A 16,157-nucleotide genomic window follows, 5' to 3' on the forward strand; every position below is an offset into this window, starting at 1 on the left:
ACTAACGCATTTTTTCTTTAAACCTCAGTTGCCTTCTCTGTAAAATAAAGTCTTTGAAAAGGATCCACTGTAAGTTTTTTCCATTGCTTATGTTTTTATCTTAGTTTTTAATTCTCAGAAACATTGCGCGCATTTTACCTTTTAAGTTAGTAAGTCTACTTTTTTTCCCACAAAGACGGGTTCTTCAAGTTATGGAGAAGTCATAGCAGACTGTTGCTTCAGTTTAAGATACGCATTCACATATGAGATGAGAAGGGTGAGGACCCAGAGAAACGCCTTTGACAGAGGGGAGTGAGAGCATACTGAAGAATGTTTAGTAATAAAGAATTCAGATGGGAGAAACGGATGGGTTACATCTAACAGATTTGCTCAAAGGAATTCTGGAAAGGCAAATATGTGAAAATGGATAGCAAAGACATGAAATGCCTTTTGGTCCCTAAATGGATTTCATTTCAAAGACGTGCATATTGCAAATACATGTACCATAACACTTCTCTGTCCACTTCTAGAATTTTCTAAAGCCTGACAGAACATCTGCAGAGAGAGGATGTCATTCCAAGATAATCGACTGCAAGTGACTAAATTAAGATAAAAATGTCCTTAACCTTGAACAGTTTTTAAAGAGATTTTAGAAGAAAGGAGCCCTCCAGGGGGTTGTATAACTATATAATTGTACCCTTTCTAAAAGGCTATTTACAGATACATAATGTTTCCCCTCCATTCTTTAAAGTAAAATATAGGATAAAAAAAAATAGTTTGGGGATAATATTTGTTTGGGACAGCAGGCACTGCTAATCAGTACCACCCTCTCCTTATTCCTTACTATCAGAGCCCTGGTTTAGGAGACCCCATTATCCTTAAGGCTAAGGTGGCCAGTTTAAAATCCGAGCTGATGAGATCTAAGTGCAAGTCTGCTGACCATCTGTGGTAAAAAATTTGCTCTCTGAGTTAGACACTGCCTTTTTTTTCTTACTTAATTTCTTTTTTTTTTTTCCTTTTCTTTCTTCCTGCCCAAATTGTTGGAACACTATTGGAGATTGTGGGGTCACTTTGAAGCTATGTGGACGTGCGAGAGATGTGGAAGCTGGAAGAGCGAAGCAACCCAGTCCCCTGGTGATGCCCTTCAGCAGCTGGACTAACGCTAGAGGGACTATTTCCAAACTTCCTGCTACCCGTGGAAAATAAGGTAAATCACTCATTCACTTTCTGTTACCTACTAACTGATCCAGAACTCTAACCTCAGGGTTCTAGAACCCTTCTCAGTATCCCATAGTCATACTCATGTTCCGGACTCCTGATCATCAGACTTGCTTACAGCAGATGTATGGGGAGGGCGGGCTCTTCTGGAAGCCCTCATACTTCCTCCCCTACCCCCACCACACACAAATAATGAACTTTATGTCCACTCATCCTTCTATCTACACTCAGAGGCCAGGGCCCCCAGGAAGGCTTCACTGACAACCTTTTACTCCTCTATACAAGCAGAAAGGGTAGAGGTGTGGGCTCTGGAATCAGACTTCCTAGACTTGAATTCTTAATCTGTTACTTACCAGTTTAGGACGTGGGCAAAGTAGTTACCTTCTCTGGACACCCCTGTAAAAGAGGAACACTAAGTAGCACCTATGTACCTTACTGAAAGGATTAAATGAGCAAATGCAGGTAAAGTTCTTATAATTTTTTCTTGGGTCAATCAATTCTAGCTGCTATTGTTACCTTTGGCTAATTTAGGGCAGAGTCCCTTTGCCCTCCTTTAGTTCTCTGGGCCCGTCTCATTCATAACACACGCAACCGCATACTGCATTCACAACACACACAACTGCATACTGCAGAGTTTTGAAAGGTGGTTCTCAAAATGTGGTCCCTGGGCCAGCAATATCAGCCACACCTGGGAACTGGTTAGAACTCTGGCACTGGAGCCCAGCAATCTGTGTTTTAATAATATTCTCAGGCAAATCTGATGCACACTAAAGGCTGACGACAACTGAGAACATCTGTCTCAGACTCTCCTGGAGGCATTCACCAAAAATAGAGTTACAGGACCTTACACCTGACCAGTTGGAGAAGGGGTCTAGTAATTGCCCTGGTTATCAGGCTTGTCATGATTTTTCAGCACATAAATGTTTGAGAATCACTGCCATTTTGAATGTGTGTTTCACTTGTCTGTTTTTCCAGTGGACTTTACTTCCTTGCAAGGAAGGTTTGTGAAGATTTGTTGTTGTTGTTTGCATTATTAGTTTTATTATGCTAATTCTAGAATCTCTGGTGCATAGTGCAATCTCAGGCAGGAAGTAGTGGCTCATTAAAACAGGTATTCCAAAAGTCTTAGTAGAACTTCAAGATTAATTCCTTCAGGAAGAGGTAAAATTGTCATTAGATGCAGATGATATGATACTATATAAAGAAAACCCTAAAGACTCTACATGAATACTACCACTGATAAACGAATTCAGCAAGGTAGCAGAATACAAGATTAACATACAGAAATTGGTTGCATTTCTTTATACCAACAATGAAATATCGGAAAGGGAATGTAAAAAAACAATGCCTTTTAAAATCACAACCCCAAAAATAAAATACTTAGGAATAAACCTCACCAAGAAGGCAAAAGACTTATACGCTGAGAACTGTAAGACATTAATAACGGAAAGTGAAGATGATTCAAAGAAATGGAAAGACATCTCATGTTCTTGGATTGGAGGAATTAACATTGTTAAAATGCTCATACTACCCAAAGCAATCTACAGATTTAATGCGATCCCTATCAAATTATCCATGACATTTTTCACGCAATTAGAATAAATAATCCTAAAATTCATACAGAACCATAAAAGACCCAGAATTGCCAAAGCAATCCTGAAGAAAAAGAACAACGTTGGAGGCGTAGCCACCCCAGACTCAGACAGTACTCCAAAGTCACAGTAATCAAAACAGCGTGGTATTGGCACAAAAACAGACATATGGATCAATGGAACAGAATACAGAGCCCAGAAATAAACCCACACACCTCAGTTAATCTTTGACAATTAATCTTTGACAAAGGAGGCAAGAATATATAATGGGAAAGAGACAGTCTCTTCCGCAAGTGGCGTTGGTAAAGTTGGACAGCCTTATATAAACCAGTGAAGTTAGAACACATCCTTTCACCATACACGAAAATAAACTCAAAATGTCTTAAAGACTTAAACATAAGACATGACACCATAAAACTTCTAGAAGAGAACACAGGAAAAATATTCTCTGACATAAATCATACCAATGTTTTCTTAGGTCAGTCTCCCAAGACAATAGAAATAAAAATGAAAATAAACAAAGGGGACCAAATCAAACTTACAAGCTTTTGCACAGCAAAGGAAACCATAAACAAAATGAAAAGACAACCTACAGAATGGGAGAAAATATTTGCAAATGATGCGACCAGGAAGGGCTTAATTTCCAAAATATACAAACAGCTCATACAACTTGATGACAATAAAAGCAAACAACCCAATCAAAAAAATAGGCAGAAGACTTAAAGAGACATTTCTCCAAAGAAGAAATACAGATGGCCAATAGGCACATGAAAAGAGGCTCAACACTGCCAATTATTAAAGAAATGCAAATCAAAACTACCATGAGGTACCACCTCACACCAGTCAGAATGGCCATCATTAAAAAGTCTACAAATAACATATGCTGGAGAGGGTGTGGAGAAAAGGGAACCCTCCTACAACACTGTTGGTGGGAATGTAAGTTGGTGCAGCCACTGTGGAAAACACTATGGAGGTTCCTCAGAAAACTAAAAATAGACCTACCATATGATCCAGCAATTCCACTCCTGGGCGTATATCCAGACCAAACTATAATTCAAAAAGACACATTCACCCGGATCTTCACAGCAGCAATATTCACAACAGCCAAGACATGGAAACAACCTAAATGTCCATCAACAGATGAATGGATAAAGATGATGTGGTACATATATACAATGAAATACTACTCAGCCATTAAAAAAAAGAATGAAATAATGCCATTTGCAGCAGCAACATGGATGCAACTAGAGATTATCATACTAAGCAAAGTATGTCAGAAAGAAAAAGACAGATACCATGATACCACTTATATGTGGAATCTAAAATATGACACAAATGAACCTATCTATGAAACAGAAACAGAATCAGAGACATAGAGAATAGACTGGTGGCTGCCAAGGGGGAAGCAGGTGGGAGAGGGATGAACTGGGAGTTTGGGATTAGCAGACGCAAACTGGTATATATAGATTGGCTAAACAACAAGGTCCTACTATATAGCACAGGGAACTATATTCAATATCCTGTGATAAACCATAATGGAAATGAATATGAAAAAGAATGTATATACATATGTATAACAGAGTCACTTTGCTGTACAGCAGTAATTAACACAACGCTGTAAACCAAGTATACTTCAATAAAAAATAAGTTAATTAAATTTTTAAAAAGATTAATTCCTTCAGAAGAACAAGTACTACACATTCACAAAAAAAGCACCCTTTGAAAGTTTAAATTTTTGAATTTCTTTGCCACTTCCTTAGTTTTGATCATCTTAGACAATATATTTTCAATACTGACTTTTAAAAAGAATTGTTTCAGTGTTTGCTATCCTTAGAGAGACAGAAACAGATAAGTACAACTAAATACTTGTTTTTCAAAAGTCTCAAAAGTATAAGGGAAATGAAAGTAATTATATCTTCAAATGATTTTGGGGTATGTTTCTAATTTCATACTTCTGATGCGATTCAAGAATTAAAACTGTATTAAGACATTTGAGACATGCCGCATTGGTATTAAATGAATTTAATTTTGTGTAAAGTGGCAGAAATATTTTCTTCAGCGAACATACCTGCAGATATAAAATCATAACCATACAGCTACAAAAAAGCAAGCTATTGAATGAAATCTGATTGGTTATTTCCCTGCAGTATGGATCTGTTAATAACGTAATTTACTACTTGCTAACAGAAGCCAAAATTTAAATATACATATATATATGTGTGTGTGTATATATCTCTTCAATTTTAAATCATTCATATATATGAACAAGTATACATACACATATATAACAATTGTTCATATATATAAACAATTTAAATTAAAGAAAGTACATCTGGTGGCCTATCTTTTCCCCCCGATTTCTAAAGAACACCATATTCTATTCTAGGCAGTGGAATGTCAATCCACCTTAAGGGTTGTTCAATGAGCATATCTGAGAAACCACTGGTTTAGCCAATGATGTACTTATTGAGGGAGGCCCTAGTGCCACTGTCAAGAGCTTATCCACAGGAGAGATAAGAAGGTACCTGTTTGGTTTGTGAAAAGAAGGAGTAGTGAGGAATGGCAGGTAGCTGCAGGCTGATGACACGTGATGTCCGTATATATGTAGAACCAACACACCCATAATTGCACCCCTTTTCCATACCCAAATCCAAAGCCTTTATATCATTAATCCCAGGCAAAAATGGTAAGATTCATGTGTGTTACTATCCCACGGCTTCAAGATGCCTATAAACTCATGAGTATGTCTTAGTTTTATCAGTGGAGGACAAACCAGGCTTCTATCACCAAGCCCCATTCCATAACAGGCAAACCAGTCCAACACTTCTCTGAGTGCAGCAGGAGAGTCTATGGAAGGGGCGCTCACTCCACTGTGATGCCTAAAATGCCTTTGCACAGAGCAAACATTCAATACATGCTGAGTGAATGAATGAGTGAACTGGCTCATTTCAGGGAAATTCCATTCAACAGGCTGGCATTCCTTCCTACCCATCTTAACTGTTAAGCTTGCCATCAGACAAAAATTTAATTATAAAACGTTAGAGCTGAGGAAATTTTAGAAACTATCTACTCTCCAGAGGTATACAACTTTAATTTAGTGGTAAAAATCACTAGGAGTGATTTAGGAGTCTATCAGACCTGAGTCCAAATTCCACATCTACCATATTTTGGTGAGCAAATAACTACTTCTGAGGCTCTGTTCCATGTATGCATTATGGGATATCATAATAATACATACATTAATTGTATGACTATCAGGGGATGAAATGACACAATCCATTTGCCATGGTCGGCTAAGTAATTTGCCCCAAGTAAGCACTCAAGACATTACCCCATATTAATAGCGGAGAGATGAAAACAAAACTCTGGGACTGATGCCTACCTTAGTGGCCCCAGTGGTCATAATGACTTTCTTCCATTCAGCCTGCTCTCTTCTCACTAAGACTAAGGAAGAGAAGATGAACAAATTAGGAATAACAATTTGAAAATGGTTTTATACTCCCTGAATGAATGGAATTATAATAAAATGATTCATGAGTTCTGCAGAAATATGATGAGACTTTAGATCTTTATGTTAGTTCTCTACAAAACCAATTGATGGCCCTAAGATGTACCTTCCCACCCAGCCCCATCCTTACCAGGGTCAAATATCATTGTAAATGGAAAAGTCAACCACACATAATCAACAAGCTAAGTTACAAGCCAGTGAAGTCTCAGAGCTTTGATAGAGAAAATTCAGATTTATCATTATATGTGAAAATAAGATGATATGAAGAACTCAATCTAAAAAATATTACCTGGAGATCTATAATCTCTACAATAGTGCTATAAAAAGAGCTAGAAATCTATTTAGATGGTTTTCCTTATAAGAAAGCACTTTCTGTATAACTTTTAATGTACTACTGATGAGAACAATTCAACAAAATTCAAATAAATATCTGCAGATGTCCTACGAGAAGAAAAGAACAGAGTTAGATGTGACAGGGGATAACTGGACTTCAGGATGAGTAAGACCCTATACTTGACCTCAATAAATTAACATGAAATACAGTGGATGAGTCATGTACAGAATGTCAGAATTCTAAAAGGCCAAGCTAAGTACCAAAAGGAACACGTGGGGACTCTTAAGAAGGAAATAAAATATTGGTTAGTTGATTACGAAAAGGCAGAAGGGAGTAGGTTCCCTTTGGCTGCTCTTTGAAGAGATCACTTCCTTTCCCCCCTAGTCCTGAGGCTAGGGTGGCATGGGCAATAGAGGAATGTGGGGACTGAGAATCATTTCTACTCTCACCAGAGTGGCTGGAAGCAGATTTTCTTACCAGGATGTAGTAGTATGCTAATATTTAAGGGTTCTTGAGGTCAGAGAGAAGGGTTTGAATACTCCGGCTCCATCTCTTGCTGTGGGTCAAGTTTCTTACCTTTCCAACACCTCGGCGTCTTTATCTGAAAATTGGGGACAATGATAATGTCTCCCACCTGAGTGTGAGAACTATATGATACAGTGCATACGCAGGGCTAAATTTGGTGCCTGGCAAACAGAAAGTGCTCAGTACGGCAGGCGAGTGTAGTGACAATAAAGGCAAAGATGACGGGGGTAGTGCCGGTGTTGCTTCTGCCCCCAGAACAGGCTCTGACTGGGAGAGAGTTAAAGCACCTTTGGGTTCATGGGGGTTTATATAAGCAACGGTTGATCAATGTGAGCTGGTTGTCCAAATGATTATGTGCAATCTAAGAAAAAAATAGGCCTCGGATCTGCTCAGCTACTTAATAATATTAGCAGTGGTAGTAGTCAAAGAAGCTAAATTTTATTACGTGTTTATATGCCAAACAACGTGCTGAACGTTTTAAAAGGATTTACTCACTTATTACAAGGAGGCTATATGCTACGTCCTGATAATGTTATTCGTCTCTTTCAGATGTTGACTGAGCCTCAGAGGGGTTACAAAAGCACCTAAGATCCCCTTGTCAGTACATGACGGAAATGAGTTCAAATCCAGCCTGTCTGACTTGTTCTTAATCACTAAGTTATGAAATTAAGCATGTTGCCCTTTGCCTGATTCTCCTTCTGAGGCCTGAATATTTCACTTAGCTCTCTGAGTGCAGAAGAGGGAAAATTCTCTCTCCTTGACCCAACTTGGCATCAATATCCAACTCCCTTTCTCAAAATGGGTTGCTTCAACGAGCAGCAATGAATGCCGGGTCGTGAACCAGTCACCTTGATGACTAAGAGTCAGACACTAGGGAAAGAAAATGCTCTGTGACAAACCTACCCTTGTACAGAAACAAGACAGAAATGGGGGGACAGGGCAGAAGATAATGGAATAAGGCATAGGAAAAATAGCACCTGGCATCGTGACAGTAATAATAATAATAGTAGTAGTAGTAGTAATAGTAATAATAGTAGACTTTACTATGCTCTAGGCATTGTATTAAGTGCTTGGTGTAAGTGACTTCATTTTAACATTGAAAACAAGTCTACGGGGATGAAATATTATTAACATCATTTTATAGGCAGGAGTATTGAGGTTCAGGTAATCAGGTAAATTGCCCAAGCTCATATGGTTAGCAAGTGGAAAGCAGAGATTTGAACCAGCACCTACACTCCTAACCATTATGCTGTAACCATTATGCTGAAGACATAAGAATTCCAATGGTCTTTCCCCATAACCCACTCCTGCACTCCAGACTTAAATAGTCCAAGATCAAGAGAGAGCAAGCTTGGAGTTGCCACTCTTCAGTGAATGTCAATCATTTCAAAACAGTGTATTTGCTAACAAGATGCAGTTCCTGTGATAATCTTCTCAACCAGGTATCAAGAAACAGGAAGCAAAGATTCAAGTAACAGTATGTTCCTACTTACGAGGAAGGTGGGACAGCACAGTTGACACTGGGCTTAACTGTTCTGAAAACGTGGTCCCAGTAGGCATACACGCTGGTACATTTTCCCCACCTACCAAATACAAAAGAAGTATTTCATTTCCATGTTGCTCTTCAAAGTTCCACCTCATTCGTGCCTGTCATTCATCCTCTGGCCTCTTCCTGTCTCCATTTCTGTACAGAAAGGTGCTGAGTCTCTGCTCTCGGATATGAAAAGGGTGTGTTAGGAGAGGGAGCCATGGTACCTCGATGTCTTTTTTTTTTCATCTTAATTCTATTATGCCAACTCCACTGAACTTAATTAGAGTGAATACAGAATTACACAATTACCCTCTGTTCTAGTCTTCAGATGTTATATTTTGATAAAATTTACGACATGCTGCTCTCCCCCTGAACACCAGATGAACACTAGAAATGGATGTGTGTTGACATAAAATCTGTTATAATTACAATTAAAGTACAGCTTACATAATGATAGTGTTAACATAAAATTATAGATGTGTAGAGACAACGTGGTCATGCATTTTTTAGTATAAGTACATGCTTAGACCAATATCTGTTAGCGGAATGAAGATGGAAGAGAATTTTGGTTAAGCCACAAAGGCTGTTTAAGGACTTGCAGATAGCTAAGGGGAACTCAAAGACCAGTAAGATAATATTTCCCCTGCCATGTTTGCAATTGCAAAGTGAAGGGAAGATGCGAAAGCAAGTACCCCTATGGAAATTACAACACAAGTACATTTTTTTCCTTGAGTACCTGGGTAAATGCTTAAATTCTAATGTATATCAGTGATGCAAATTTTCAACTGAGTTTGATAAATCATAAAATAATAATTATACATATATGTATATAAAACTGCATGGAACTAGACAGTTCAGAATTACTTCTAATTAAAGAGGTACCCTATGACAACTAACTTAAACCTTACAAAATATGGTTCCAAGTACCCTATCAGTGAAAAGCAGGAGACTGAAAGGTTTATTGTAAATGTTTGTAGTCATGGTGTCTTAACTAAAACTACTATGTCACAAATACTATTAAAATAATTGTGACATTTTATTCACTTTTACTGCAAACAACAAAACAAACTATAGGTATTTTTTCATTTCAGGTAATTATTTTAGCTAACAGTTATTAAATGTTTTGAGAAGACAGAGTGCTAATTGCATTACTTCATTTTATCTTTAAAATAGCGCTTCCATGTAATTATTCTTAATATCTCCATTGTATTAAAGTGTATCTCTAGTTTAGACCTTTCTTCAGAACTGCAGACTTGTGTATCCAACTGTGTACTCAGCATCTCTGCTTGGACGTCACGAAAACATCTCAAATCTTATACCTCCAAAACTGGTCTTTAATCCCCCAAACACGCTCTACCCCAAACTTTTTCCATCTTAGGTGACAGTAACCACACCTTTCCAGTTCCCCAGGCCCTACATCTCGAATTCACCCTTGACCCCCTCTTCCTTTCCATTCTTGCATTCAATCTACCACGAAATGCTGTCACAACCTTCCCAATGTGCCACTTCTGAGAATTACCAGCCGCTACCAGCCTGGTGCAGGCCACCAACATAGACCTCGAGGATCCTGTAGTCACCTCCCGAGATTCTCCCTGACTCCACTCTCTCCCCACATCCTCAAGACCACAGATAGAGTTATGCTTTTCAAACAAGAGACAGTTCATGCCACACCTCGGCTAAAATCCTGCCCCTGGCTGCCTACATTTAGAGTAAAAGACACAATGCATGTGATGGCCTCCCAGGACTTACCCAATCCATCCCATCACATATCCGACCTCCAGCCCTCCTGCTGTCTCTTCCTCCCCACTGACTAAGTCAGTCAGGGTGGCCTCCTTGATATTCCTCCAAGCTGCCCGGCATATTTCTGCCTTAGTTTTGGGACTGGTTATTCTTGCTCCCAGGGAGTGGTCTCCCCATCATACATTCTGACAACTCCCTCACTTCAAGTCTTTGCTCAAATGTCAACTTATAAAATCCACCCTGACTACCCTATTTAAAATCAGAACCTACCTGTAACTCCTCCAGCACTCCCAACCCAAGCCTCTTCAGTGAGCTTCACATCCTTTTCCTTATCCCATAGCGCCCATCAACCTGTGACAAGGCACAGAATTTATTTATAACATCCGTTTCCACACGAGAGTGTAAGGAGGGAGAAAGCATGCAAGAAGGAGCACGCAGGCAAAGGCTCTTGTCTGATTTATTCATTGATACGTCCAAGCATAGAGAACAGGAAGATGCTTGATAAATAGTCCTGAAAAAGATACAGATGAGGAAACTAGTAGTAAAGCTCAGAAAGTTTAAGTAACTTCCTCCAGGTTCTAGAGCTAGAAGAGGGTCACAGTAGAATTCATACTTGGGGATGCCTAACTTCAAATCTCTTAGCCTCTCTGCTATCTTTTTTTTTTTCTTCTTCTTTGCGGTACGCGGGCTTCTCACTGTTGCAGCCTCTCCCGTTGCGGAGCACAGGCTCCGGACGCGCAGGCTCAGCAGCCATGGCTCACGGGCCCAGCCGCTCCGCAGCATGTGGGATCTTCCCGGATCGGGTCACGAACTCTCAACCACTGCGCCACCAGGGAAGCCCCTCTCTGCTACCTTAAGTCCATGCAATTCAGGATTTGTTTTAATCAGTGCCATGGAAATTCTCACTCCACTGAATAGGATCACTAAAGTGTTCTCTGTCTAGATTTATATATATATTTTCCATTTAAACAAAGGAAACAGAAGAGGGGAATTCATCATGGGTTATTGCGGTAGTTTTACAGCAATGTTAGCAATAATGACATTTAAGTAATAGTGATATTTAATGATAGCATAATAATAATAAAATAATAGCTCTTAAATGTATTGAAGACGAGTCGCATGCTAAACTCGGTGCTAAAATATTTCCATGTACATTTTGTGCAAAATCCTTATGAATATTCTATCAGATGAGCTTTATGTGTAACTCAACCAGGCATACTTCTCTTATTCCGTTTTCAAAGATAAGGAAATTGATGAGAAGTGTGGTAACCGTTTGATCAAGATGAGACTGGTAGTAAGTTGTGAGTATGAATTTAAATTCAGGTCTAACTCCAGAATTTGATTCTCAATCCATACATGAAAATTCTGATAATTCCTTTGATAAGGGTATGTTCTCTCCTGGAAAACATCCCCCATTATGTCTGCCTGTGCTCATACCTTCAGAACACAGTCACGTTTAAAACATGATAAAAATGTTTAAATAGTCTGCTTTAATAAATGGAAATATCTTCATCTAAACAATAACACAAAATGGCAGGCTGAGCCCTTTGAAGTGGCTTCGTTGCTATCTTCCATCCAAAACAAGAGAAGGAATCAACAGCTGCAGAGTAAAGAAAGCATGAAACCCAGAGATGGAGGATTCTGTAAATGACCAATTACAAGACTACTAAGCCACACTTTCATAGCAAGAGGCAAAATATTCCATTAAACTGAAAATTCTTCTACCCCTCACTCCAAGGCCCACACAAACATTAATGTTGCATTTATTAGGATGTATTTCCTGTGCTCTATCAACTTGACTTTCAGCAACTGTATTAATACAGTCCTTTCGCTTTGCACATATATCTGAATGATGGATTCCATTACTGGAGTTTTGTAGAAAGAGTGGAGTGAATGAAGTAAAGTTTGGGAAGAGCCATCATAATCCATAATGATGGGCACTGAATCAGGACAAGAAGAAACCTCTCTTCTCATTTATTTGAATGAAAATTCGACTATATATTTATTGCCTCTGTACAGGGCCATGTGTTGAATAATGGAAAACAAGCATCTTTCATTTGGAGGTAGGATTTGTGTGCTCAAGTTTCGATGGGCCTGCAGAATTAATCTTGTTTTAGAAATGAAATAAAATGTAATTTCTTACTGTAAGTAGATGTGGTTAAGCAACTGGCAACTTTGATGTCTTTGAATCACTGCAGTTTCAGGGTAGGCAAATCTATAATTATTTCAAGCACTTCTTTATTGGTGCAACAATTGAGCAGTGTACATAGTGGTCAACAACCTGGGCATTGCCAGACGACTCTAAGTTTGAATCTAGACTTTGCCACTCACCAGCTATGTGACTTTCAGCTATGAGAATCACTTTCTTCAGCTTTACAGTGTGGATTATTATATGCCCTTTGCAGAACTACTGTAAGAACTAAATGTATATGGGCACAGTGGCTCATAGTAAGGGCTCAAATTAGTACTGTGGTCACGACTAGTAGTACTGAAAAGAAATTACAACTTCTATTCTCATAAAGTGGGATATGTGTCCCTTTATCATTGTAATTTCATATCATTTTACTTTTGACCTTATAATTTAATAGCTTGATCCAAGAAACATTTAGCAGTAAATATAACTGAAAGAAGATTACCTGTCAAACATGAAATACTGTAGTATCAAGTGTGCTGGCACAATACTCTTCTCAGATAATTAACCTGTAAAAATATGTTATTGTCTTCTTTTTAATTGAGCACATTCAACATATATATTTACTGTGCCAATTGGCGAAAGGTCCATTAATTAATCAGTCTAACTATATGTTGCATAAACGTCTTCTAAACATAATCGTATATGTATTTTATTTGTTGGGAAAATGTGTTTGAGATTGTTCTTTTCTGCCTATTTAAAGTAAAAGAGGATGAGAAGTAGAGTTAGGCTTAATGTACTTTGTACTCCATTATGCCATGAAAATGCTTCTGTGCCCTGGAGACAACAACAAAAGATTTGCTTTAATGACAAGAATCAAGTATGTTCTAAAGCTTCCAGGTAGGAGGCGTATAGGTTGCAGTTTATATCAGAAGTCTATGCTCTCTCTCTCAACTGTGTCTAGATGGGAAAGATGTGGTCACAAATGCTTCAAGGTGATATAGTAAATGTTGGAAAAGAGGGGGGTAGGAGGCAGAGTTTTTAATATCTCAAACCTGAGCTAGAAGGATTTTATTTAAAGAAAATAGCGGATATGATTTTTCACTTAAGGAATGCCAGTCAGCAAACCTGACATTAATGTAGGAAATTAGCTCTTTTAGCTATGATGCTTTCAAATGCACATGGCTGAAAACAAATTCAAAATAGTCAAAGGAAATTTAAAAACAAAAACCAAACAACAACAACAACCTCAACAAACAAGTACTAGAAATTCAGGGATGCAGCCATATTCAGATACAGTTGGATCTGGACGTTCCAGAGTATCAGCAGGGTTCCAGCTCTCTCTCCATCCCTCAGCCCTGCTTACCTCTGCAAGACTTTATTTTACAGAAAGTCTCTTCTTGTGCTGGATGGTCACTGGGAGTCCCAGAGTCATATCTCCCCAGCTTAGAAATTCCAGAGAGAAAAGACAATTCTTCCATTTTGCTCTGAGACAAAAGTCCTGGGGAGTAGTCTGATAGACTTAGCCGAGGTCAGATGCCTACCCATGAGCCAATCACCTGCTTTACTGGAGTTCAGTCCCTGGGCGACTCATCCCCGGGGCCCCTCAGGAGGCAGGATGGCATTATCTGGCAGTTCTCCAAGAAAAGCCTGCTGTTTTTGTAAGATGAAAGGGGAGAGGACATGGATAATGAAACCTGTATCTGCTTCTGTAAAATCCACAGAATCTTACTCCCTGCCCTGTGTCGATGACCATGCAGTAAGCTGACCCAGGAGGTCATTTTTCCCACAACAGTCTTTATATATATGACTAAGGAACACACTGGTAAAAGAATATGGGAGAAAGTCTGAGTATGACAAGTCAGCTAGACTGATATTAACTAAAAAAGCTGTGTGAAAATATCCTTAAAAAGTTGCCCCCAACTCACTCAAAGTCCAAAGTTGGAGCTGGAAATACAATGTCATGGAGTTTGGATAAGAACAGGTTTTCTCCAAGCTGAACTATGACACAGAGATTAGAGACTTCCAGAAACTCTATTTTTCAAAGAAAAAACATCACATGAGAAAAATGAGGCCTAGAAAAATTAAATGACTTAAGCTAATTAATGGCAGGACTGAGACTAGAGTATACTTTGGGTAATTGGCTATGGCCTTTTTTTTGTTTTTGTTTTTGTTTTGTTATCACTTCAGAACGAGACAAACTTAAAGAAAGGAAACACAACCAAAACTCAGTGGTTGGAAAAGAGATGGATGTGAACGCCCACTTGTTTCTTACGTATAAAGTTACCCGTCGCAGTGTTTTCGAGGAGAAAACGCTGGCTCTTCCCAACGTTGGTTACATACACAAAGATTCCAAAGACAAGACAAGTGCTTTGCAAACAAAGTAACTAGAACCAGCTCAGGCTTCCCCGCGCCGGGTCCTACGTTCCACGGTCAGAACCACCAACTGTATCCCCCCGGGGAACAAGGTGATTCAGAAAAGCTGGCGCCTTCAGAGAAGGGAGAAAACTTAGCCGGGAAGAGAGTCAGGAGGAAACTTGCTCAGCTTCTTGTTGGGGTCTGAAACGATCCCAATAGAGTCCTTAAACCCCTCAGGTTTCCCCAATCAAGCACCCTCGCCTCCAACCTGGGCCACCCCAGATCTGACTATCAGACGACAGAAGTCTGCGGACGCACGGAGAGCTGACCACCCCACGAGAGGGACCTACGCGCGGCCGCGCCCACTCACCCGCCGCTCCCCGGGAGACGGGAGACCAGCCCGGGATCCAAGTGCTGGGCGTGGCAGACTCGCCCCTCTCCGGGCCCGGCTCCAGCTCACCTCGGCGCGGCCCGCCTGGGCGCCGCCATCTTGACCACGAAGGGGGCCTCGCGCCGGAGGCCCCTGAGCGGGCGCCCTGAGCGGAGCCGGAGCGCCGGGGAGGCCCAGGTCGGCGCCCTACGTCCCCCGCGCGCTCGCGCCCCGTCCACGAGCGACGAGAGTCCCGCACGCAGCGCCCGACCCAGGCTTCCGCGGAACCGGCGCCCCGCGCAGCCCGCACCGCGGCTCAGGCGGCGCCGAGGGCGGCCCGGGCGGAAGAGCGGGCGCGGGGCACGCGCTCGGTAACCTGGCAACGCGGAGCAACCCGGCGTCCCCGGCAAACCCCAGCCCTCCACCGCGAGGAAGCACGGACCCCCGCACCCGCCGCCCAGCCCTCGCCGCCCCTCGGTCGCTCCGCCCGCCGCTGCCCGCTTGCTATGGTCTTTTAAATCCATGATACAACGTCTATAAGTAACAAATCTGTTAAACCCTAAATGTTTATGATATTCAAGTAATCCATTTTCTGAATTATTCTTGAAGATAAAACATCCAAAGACTTCTTAATTGTATGGGTATACATACATAAAATACACGTGGAGGTAACTTGAGGGTAAGGGGCTAGGTATTATAAGGGGCTAGGTATTATTTATCTTTTTACCTCGGACAATGTTCAGAATGGTGTTTTGTACCTAAGAAGCACTCATGTGTTGAATGAATCAGAATTGGTTTGCCATTCCCCACTGCCTTTATCTCACAGTAACAGAAACATAAAGTGGGCAGAGCAGAAACGACGGCAAATAAA

General features: G+C 40.4%; 1 protein-coding gene across 4 annotated transcripts in view; it reads right to left on the reverse strand.

Annotated features, from left to right (window-relative positions):
- Positions 1-15,830, reverse strand: part of LOC125961817 (uncharacterized) — a 90,849-nt gene extending 75,019 nt beyond the window's left edge. The window contains exons 1-7 of one of the 4 annotated variants that reach the window (XR_007472815.1): positions 15,287-15,517; positions 14,103-14,211; positions 13,064-13,127; positions 10,698-10,778; positions 8,744-8,868; positions 6,172-6,233; positions 1,551-1,593 (exon numbers count right to left, since the gene is read on the reverse strand). Coding sequence is in view for 1 of the 4 variants with exons in the window: in XM_049700841.1 (XP_049556798.1) it covers positions 8,650-8,739; positions 15,377-15,810 (524 nt within the window). In the remaining 3 variants the exon portion in view is untranslated. The other 3 variants (XR_007472813.1, XR_007472814.1, XM_049700841.1) reach the window with 3 other exon arrangements.
- Positions 15,831-16,157: the final 327 nt, after the last annotated feature.

This window comes from Orcinus orca, chromosome 17, assembly GCF_937001465.1.
Source record: "Orcinus orca chromosome 17, mOrcOrc1.1, whole genome shotgun sequence".
Taxonomy (NCBI): Eukaryota; Metazoa; Chordata; class Mammalia; order Artiodactyla; family Delphinidae; genus Orcinus; species Orcinus orca.